At 41.8% G+C, this 9,618-nt stretch overlaps 1 protein-coding gene across 1 annotated transcript; it reads right to left on the reverse strand.

Moving 5' to 3' along the window:
- Positions 1-5,355: 5,355 nt before the first annotated feature.
- Positions 5,356-9,413, reverse strand: F2R (coagulation factor II thrombin receptor). Its single transcript, XM_019532217.1, has one exon. The coding sequence runs from the start codon at positions 9,187-9,189 to the stop codon at positions 7,753-7,755; it is 1,437 nt and encodes a 478-aa protein (XP_019387762.1). The 5' UTR covers positions 9,190-9,413; the 3' UTR covers positions 5,356-7,752.
- Between the last annotated feature and the right edge of the window lie 205 nt (positions 9,414-9,618).

Raw genomic sequence — 9,618 nt, forward strand, 5'->3', positions numbered from 1 at the left:
AAATAGTTCCAATATTTTTACACTACAAATAATACCCAGCACCTTCAGCCTCCGTCTCTCCTACATATGAGGCCTGGTAGTACCTCCATACTGACACTAAGGAAAAGTCTCCCCTACTCCAGGGGTTCTCAAATATGATCACAGAGTGCACCTGGAGAGAAAGATTACTTCATGAACTACTTCCCTCCTCCCCCATTCATGATAGTATAAAATCCTTTACAACAGCATAGACTCTCAACTGTTCCCCACTGTGCCTGAATAATAATTCTGTGGCATCTGTAGTAAGTGTCTACGTGAAAATATAGTATGTGGAAAGATGTCAATATTTTGAAAAGGAGTGGACAAAGCTTTTTAAAAAGATGTTTTAACGTCTAAAAGCAAAAGGAGAATGAGCTGTGGGCATCAAACACACGCTGTCTATGGTTTGGGAAACTGATCAAGATGCCTTTGCAGCAGTTCTGTGTTTCCTTGGTCATGCCCCATCCATGTTCTAAACAGACCCAATACTGGTGCCAGTCCCAACATATTACTGTTGGCCATTCTTTGAAAGCTTGCTGTGTACACATATCTTTGGCTACTAAATCCAGACTGAACATACCGTGAATTAACTTTTACAGTAATTATATCAAATCCACTGGGCTGGCAAGAAATGATGTCAGAAATAAAATATGCAAGTAATGGGGTGGTATCTGTGATAGTAAACTAGAAAAAACTGAGGGACTGTCACTAATACTCTGCTTTTTTTAAATGACTTAGGTGTGATCACCATAAACTATAGTGGCAGGGCCAAGATTTAATGAGCATAGTTATCATCACAAACCAAATTGTACAAACACAGGTGAAGTGATCTGTTTGTCAGGACTCATCAGCCATGCTCAAATTCCCTGAAAGTGTTCCCATTGCAGCAATTATTGTGTTATAGATGGGATTTGCTAAATTTTGAATACATTTGAAAGGTAAATAAATATATTGCCCTAACAAAACATGAATTCAGAGAGAGAAAATTTAGGTTCAAGGTAGTTGTGTGTTATTAAAAGGTTATTAAAGGCTGTGTTTACAGTTTTACTGATAAAACTGCTTATATTGAATTTGCCATGCAAGTACATTATATTTTGCTGTAGTCTTTAGTCTTAATGTGTTACATGGTAGCTGAATGAATTGTGGTATAAAACTGATAATCATTAGAGGATTTCCCAGAACTAAATGCAAAGGTGAACTGTGCGAATGGGACAGAGTAAGGAAAAATTGCAGAGGGCAATACTTTGCAAAGCACTTAGGTGTCATTTTCAAAGTGAAACTTAGGCACTTGAAAACCGAAGCCTCACTGGAGGAGTCTATATGAGACACTTTTCTCGAGATTAGATCTAATTACTGTGCAGCAAACATTAGTCTACACATGCATGTGCTTACTGCATAGTAACTTGCTCTAATTGCAAGTAAATTTGCTATCTGTAAATACAAATAGCAAATTAACTCCAATTACTTACTGTGCAGTTGCACACGTGTAGACACCTGACTAGGAGCACATTTGCTCCTGGTCAGCTCGGCATCAGGGGATTGGAGATTGCCTGCCAACAGGGTAGGCTCTGCCACTGAAGCCTCGGCAGAGACAATGTCTTCCGGCCCCAGCACCAGGGAGCTCTGAGCCCCTGCTCCATTATCCCAGGGCTGAGGCTGGGAGATCCTTATCTCCCAGCCTAAGCTCGGCAGTTGCGGTGCCAGCACTAGGAGATTCTTCTCTCCCAGCACCAGCTTGCAGTATCCCAGTGCCAGCTCCCAGGATCTCCCAGCTCAGGCCCCATGACTGCAGGGCTAGGGCTGGGAGATAAGGATCTCCCAGCCCCACAATCATGATCACAGAGCAGAGGGACACTGTCCCAACCTGAGCACTGGTGGCAGAGCCCACTCCAGCAGCAGACAGCTCCTGGGGGCAGGGAACAATATCCCAGTCCTGGCAGGAGACCACTGTCTCCTGGCCCCATGGTTTCTGACAGCCCCTGGGCTAGAATCCAGCTGCAGGGTGCCGGTGTACTGCCAGTGGGGGTGGGAGCAGGTTGTTGCCATGAGCAGCAAATCTTCTCCCAAGTCACTGCATGTGTAGACATGTGCCCACGTCAGTTTGCTCTAAAGTAATTTACTCTAGAGTAAACTGATCCTACATCATTTGCATGTGTAGATATGCCCACTGAAAGTCAATAAGATTTAGCCTCTTAACTGTCTGTCACTTAGGCTGATTCTACTACACATGCACGTAAAGGTGCAACAGGATCTAACGTACAATTCACACAATCCTGCCATACCACATCTGACAGACTAACAGGGCTCCCAACCACAGGTCAGACTCTGATACATTAAAGATTAATAGCAACCATTACATGCGAATTAAAGCTTGATAGCAATCACCTATAAAGTTAGTACACATTTTCAAGGTCTAATTTTATAGCTGTTTGGAGCTTTTTACTGAGTGATAGCTACTTTGCATATATAGCTGGTCTCCAGGTTACTGTGCAATTAACCAGTTAATTGCACGATACCTATAGCTTGTAGAGGGGCCCTTAGAAACATGTGACTTGAATATTCCATTTTGGGTCTGCAAATGGTGACAGGAAGTTTCTGTTTATTGTTCATTGACCTATATACCACAGGCTTTCCTGTTGTGAGATACCAGCAGTGCATGTAGTAGGCTGCGCTAGTATGGGACTCTCTATAAAAATATCTAAGTTCTTTTTAGCAACTCTTCTTGGTCATGGAGAGAAGTTGTATCTTGAAACAGGGGACCTTCTTGGGGCGGATCTCATTGTAGCCCATCCACCTGTTTCTGGGCTAACTGCCCGCCTTCTTGCCCACCACGCCTCATTGGAATTAATTAGTTAATGATGTAATTAAGCAGGAGGCTGCCCATTTCTGCCCTGATGCCAGGGGGCGCTATCTGCAGCTCCATTCCTTCCCTACACTGCAGCCCAAGTCTTGCAGATGACATCTCGATGTTATCATTATCACTGGCCCCCACACTGGGCCCCAGAATCCTTCTAAATGAACCCTTCCTGGATTCCTCTCCTCAGGTGGCCTATTTCACCTTCATAGTTCCCTGAACTGCTTCCCCTTCGGGTGTGGTCCCCCTCCCAGGACCTTTGGCTCACTAGCCCTGGCTCACCTCCAGGCCAGTTGGAACCCCAGGCCCTCAGCTCTTGGGGGTTCCTCGCAGTGGGCCACCAGCCCTTTGACCCTTCCAGTCCTGGCTCCAGCATTGACCAGTCGGGAGAAAAGTCAGACAGGCCTGAGTCTATGGCCTCACTCCTTCTCCATGGGGTCCACCTTCCAGACCCTCTGAACAAGGGGTAGCCCACCCAGTTGTGGGGGCTAGGGGTTAAGGCACCCCAACCTGCCTTTGACTGGGGTGGTAACTGGCCTGGCATTTCCTGGGGGCTCCCGCACCACTGGGAGGCCCACTAGGCTACCTACTTCCGGCAGGGTGCAGTTTTAGGTCAAACCTAGGACCAGGAGCCTCCTATCCATCCCCTACAGCTCCTCCCTTACCTCCAGATGATACCAGCAGCCCTCCTGCCAGGTGATGTTGTTGCCTGGCCTCCAGCAGCAGAACTGCCCTGTTTATATGGGCAGCCCCTGGTTTAAAATGGCTGCCCTCAGCAGGCATGTGGCAGCTGCCAGCTACAGGCCCTTAAAGTGGCAGGTACACACAGTGCCCTGCCACATATCTCCTCAGTATCTGAATGGAGGAAACAATATTCTTATTGTAAATCTAAATTATGTAAAAGCATGTCTGTTGAAAATGGAAAGACTTGTTCTGTAATGTCTATATTTAAAAAGTCAGTATACCCTTGCACACTCTAAAACCTCAGAGATGGCATTAGTGTTTAAGGAGATCCTAGTTGGATTGCATATAAAAGTCATAATTACATTGTGAGTTGACCAAACATCCAGAGAAAGTTCACTTGTTTATGATCTATTCAGACCAGGGTGGGTAAAAATCAATGATATATATACATATGAAAAAATCAGATTAAAAAATAAATTGGATTTTTTTTTATTTAAATTATATTTTCCTATTTAAAAATTAACCAGATGAAATAAAATTTGAATTTAGCATAGCATAAGCTAAATATGTATACATTTATAATCTTATTAAAATAATTTAAATAAAATAATATATTGACTCAGTGAGCTTCTACTAAAAACTCTGGACTTAAAGGCTGATTTTCTTCTATATAAGAATGGGAGAGAGGGAGGGGGAGGAATATCTAACTTTTGAGGTCAAGCCTAAAAAATATGGCACAATATTTTGCATAATTAGTAGGGGCGTGACCCTGCAAGGGATGCAAGATCTATACCGCTGGATGCAAGGATGCAAAGCCATCACAGGTGTTGGAACCTGATCTCGGACTCCCAGCACACACCATATGTGTACTCCTTGATCAGGATTATCCACTGAGCCCAACTGTATGGTATCAAGCCTGCTTTATTTTCTGTAACTGATCTTGGATTAGCTCAGCTCTCAAATTATGAATATTCATGATTCTGTCCCCATAATGGAGGCATATTCTCCAGGTCATGGAAAAACAACTATCTGCTCAGTAACTGCCAATCCCTTGCTCCTGAGCGGTTCTTGATACTTCAGTACAGACTTCTTGGTCCCTTTGAGACATATGAGTTAAAAAAACTTGAAAGAATAGGGTAAAACAATTCGAAACACTAGGTTAAAAAAATGACTGTCTGGTTTTAAGGAGAATTAGGCAAATGGGAACTTAAGCTCAAATCACTTTCACCTAGGCATTTTAGAATTTTCTCAAGCTGACCTGAAATAATTGGTTTAATTCACTAAACACAGTTCATGCTTATATAACAGTTAGTACTAATACTATAGCAATTAATACTGGTGTTAATAAATTAGTTCATTGTAAATGTGTACCATGTTTTGATAAGAAAGGTTCTGTATCCAGCCATTAAAGTATTATTTAATAAATTTGAAGTGCTGTTTTTGTGTATTTAATTAAATTCAAGTTTCCATCTTAATGCAGCTTGATACAAATATGAGCAAAAATGAATTATATAGTAAATAAGAAATATATTTTCACCATTTTATAGCATTATGTTAAACGTATTAATACACGCATATATATATGCTTAAAATTAATGTGATAAAATGGTGAAACATATAGTGAATATTTCACCATTTTAAGCACACTAATATATTGAGCATATTATGTGTAAGCATGTACATATATTTGCTTATATGTAATATGCTTAACATATTAGTGTGCTTAAAATGGTGAAATGTTTCTTATTCACTTAAGTTTCCTAGGTACACAAATTTTTCAGAGAGTATTTTGCTTTTTGCCCTTTCCCACCATGTAGATGTATTTATGCATTATCCCAATGAAAATAAATTTGAGTGTACTAGGGATATAGACAAATAAGTTACAGTGAGTTAAGAGGACTGTGTGCCTTCTTACCACTTAATAAGGGGAAGCTAAATCTGCAAGGATGTTCTCTTTTTTCATTCCAAGAAAACGAACCAGTTTAGTGTTCCACTTACAGAAGGAAGATGCATGTGGAGCAAGTCCCTATTCTCTACTAACACACTGTAACTTCTGTCTGTACTTTAAGCAATATTTGCAGCAGTGAAGTTTAACTGTCATAAAATAGAAGCAAAATGAAACTAAATTCCTGAAAGATTCTCTTTTGGATGATGAATACTGTGGACATTTACTGTTTTCACAGTAGTTGCATGATGATGAGGTTTCCATGTCTCTTCTGTGGTGGACTGTAAACAGCTATTATTCACTCTGCAGCTGACAAACTAAGCTTCTTTCTTGAAGAGCCTGCTGTTACAAAAATTACAGTAACCTCACTGTCAGTTTATTGGATAACAAATCAAATTAGGTCATTTTATCTATACATCTCATTCACATAACAAATTTCCTATTATGAACACACAATGACACTTCAAAATAAAATAATACTGTATAGGATGAATTTAGCCACAAAGTTCAGCAAAAACATTTCTACTAAAAATGACCTGGTCTCAGAAGTTAAAATATTGAAAAAATAATTTATTAGACTTGCTATTATAGGAGACAGGGGATAAATCTCTTTTGAGTGTTGAGCCCTAGGCCAGAAAAACACATTTGTGAGGTGTGTAATGGTATATGTTAAATAGCTGTTAACTGAATAACTGCCTGACAGCATGCAGTCTAGGCAACAAACATTAATGCTTTTTTCGGTATGTGTTCTTGTGAAGACATTTCAGTACTGAACTTTGGCGAAATTTGGCTGTAAAGGAAACATGTTTTAAATCAATGGGGTGACAACTTCTTAGGCAGATGTGCCACATTAAGCCACGTGCCTTCCCCGAATGCCACTCCATTCCCCACTTCCTGCCTGATCTGCTGCTCTGCTTTGTGCTCCCTATCAGCTATTCCTCTCCCTGATCTGCTCCTCTCACTTTGCTCCCTACATTGTACTCTGTGCCCAAGCTGCCATTCTGCTTTCTGCTCCCTGCACTACCTACTGCAGTGCTGCCTGCCCCCTCTCTGATGTGCCGTGTGCCACGCACAGACTACCTGTGCCACTTGTGCCACAAGCTGGCAACCCTTTGTTTACATCACAAGCCCAGCAAGAGTGCTTTATTGTGCCAAGTTATTTGATGTTAAGTAAGAACCCTCAGATAAACCTAGTTTTAGCTGTCACCAATTCTGCCACAAGAAAAGCTTAGTTTTCCTCAACTTGCTTTTATCTGTTCAAATTCAAAAATGTATATAGAAGTTTATAAAATAGGATAATCAAGATATAGAATCTGCAAGTTAAGGGTTCAAAGGTAGAGTATAATGATCAGAAACTTTAATTATGTAGGCATTAGAAATAATGACACATTAAAAACAGGTTAGCTGGAATACCATTTTAATTTTAAGAGATAATAGGTAGATGGACTGATTATATTTTACTTAACAATGTTATATGATTTAAGATGGTAAATTCTTAAAACAGGAATATTTCACTGGTCCTACAACAGAATGAACTGTAAGTCTTAAGAGAATTGATCTGAATTTACCTGAAAATCTCTGAAAGCCTTTGCAAAGTTCTTCATTTCTTTCTCTTTGTTCACCTATATACAATAAATATACACATGCTTTCTGTAGTATGGGTTGACCTGTCAATTACTGTAATGACTCCGTACTACAATGGCCATGTTAACACTGTTCTCTGTTGAGCCCAAGACCATTACCAGGAAACAAACTTTTCCTTCTCATTCCTCTATTTTATGTCCATCCAAACCAGGCAGTTAGGCAGTGAAGATAGCTTTAAGGTGGTGCCAAGGACATGGGGTGGGATGGAAAATGGGTCTGTTAGTCGGCAGGCTAGGTATAGCCTTTGTGTTTTGAATGAAACTGGCTGCATCTACATGAGACACTGACTGTGCAATCATTAGTGCCCAGGCATTCAGTAGTTGTATAAACAAGTACTAAATGACTGCACAGTAACCGGAGTTACTGAGCAGTAGCACCACCAAAATGGCCTTTAAGTGACACTGATTGTGCAGTAGCTCATTACTACTGAACAGCAGCGTTGCATCACACTTCTTTCCATGGGACGCTACTGCACAGTAGTAACAAGTAGTAGTAACTGACTTTGCAGTATCTTGTGTAGTTGTGACCACTGAGTTCAAAAGCAGGCCTTCAATATTATTACTGAAGCAGAATGCAACCTTAAATGCATATATTTATCTTTAAAACTTTAGGTTAGCAGTTTCCTGTAAACACTATTATTCATAGTACTGGAGCAGGTATTACTTCTACTGGTCTTAGCCATTAACTGCCCATTACTGCTACTGCTGCTAGGTTCAGAAGTCTGTTTACAGCACAGAAGGTTACCAAGCTGTTTCTGACACTCGGAAGAAGCATAATAGTAAATGAAAGGATCAATGCAACAACTGATACTGCTAATACAAACACAGATGAGATAGGCAAAATAGACAGATTCTAAACTGATGTCATAAGAAAAATATGCATAATGGATTAATAAAAGGACATTTGTTGGTCCAAAACAAACAATAAAAATGCAGAAAACAGCTGCAGACAGAAGTAAGGCTCGCATTTTCTTACTTTGCTTTGCAATGATGTCAGAAGAACTAAGGCACCAGATGATACATACATAACAGATGGTGGTAATTATTAATGGCACAAAAAAGAAAATGGAAGAGAAAGTGAGGAAGAATATAGAATAGAAGCCTTTAAGTTGATGTTCGTCCAACACATCATGGCAAGTTGTAATATTTAAGGTAGAGACTTTCGTAGTTTGCTCTGTGATGAGGAGGGGTACAACACCAACTACTGCTATAACCCATATGGCAAAACAGATTATCCAGGCGCGTGTTAATGTACGCCATGTGAGAGACTCCATGGGATACACTACAGCGCAGAAACGATCTATGCTTATAACAGTCATCAGCAATATTGAACAGTACATGTTACAGTAGAAGGCAGCAGTAACAAAAAGGCATATTTCTGGTCCAAACACCCAGTTGTTTCCAGAAAAGTGGTAGACAATCCTAAAGGGAAGCACGCTTACAAATAGGACATCTGCAGATGCCAGATTCAGCATATACACCACTGCTGGCTTTTTTATTTTAATTTTTATCAGGAACACAAGAATTGCCACAATGTTCAGAGGGAGGCTTGTCAAAACCACAAATGTGTAAACTGAAGGAACCAAACGAGTCAGCCATCGACTAGCCAGGTATCTTTCAGCATCTTCTGAGAAGTGTCTTGTTACTACTTTGGTCTTATTGGTGGAGATCAAGCCAACTTCTGAATCATTTCCATTATTGTAGTTGTAGTCAAAGGTTGGCTCAGGTATAGGTTCATACGTGATATATTTGTTATAGCGTACAAAGGTTCGTCCTCTGGCACTATCATTGCCAAACAGGATGCCTGAAAAAATGCAGAGTATGAAAATTAGCAGTCGTGACATTTGCATGCTATGAAAATCTTCCCGGAAAGAGGGACGGTGCTGTGCTTCCCACATGCCCTGTGACTCAGGAGACGCATGTTCAGTTCTCAGCTTCATCACAGGCTGCTGATGTGCTCTTGGCCAACTCATTTGCTCCCTCTTTCTCTTCCATCCCCGGCCTTCATAATTGCGCAGGCAGGTGTGTAAACAAGGCGTTGGCATCCTGCTGGGGCTTCCAAATGCCACCCTTTCCTGCTGCCCTCTGAATAGCTTTCAGGCCCCATTTTCACTTCCCGAGCTGTCAGGGCCTTAGACAAAAGCATCAAAGAGCTTCGTTCCCTGGAAAAACCATGTGACCCTGCCACTCAGCTGCCCATGCCGGGCACGGCCGCAGCCTCGCAGGACAGGAAAGTGCGGATCCTCGACCGGGGGCCCTGGTGCGTCCTTTCTGGGCGCCCCACGGGGCTGCATCCACCCCACCCACAGGGCCCCCAGCTAGGAGCCGCTGGCATCCAAGCACAACAGCTCGGGGCTGTGGCAACGGGAGAGTCCTTTGTTCTCTGTCCCGGGGAGGGCTCCAGGCTAAAACCCGGGGCAGAGCTGAGCAGAGCTGCGCGCCGCGAGAGCCCGAGCCGGGACAGGACCCGGCGC

The sequence above is a fragment of the Crocodylus porosus genome, unplaced genomic scaffold (genome assembly GCF_001723895.1).
Source record: "Crocodylus porosus isolate Cpor-Errol unplaced genomic scaffold, CroPor_comp1, whole genome shotgun sequence".
Classification (NCBI taxonomy): domain Eukaryota; kingdom Metazoa; phylum Chordata; order Crocodylia; family Crocodylidae; genus Crocodylus; species Crocodylus porosus.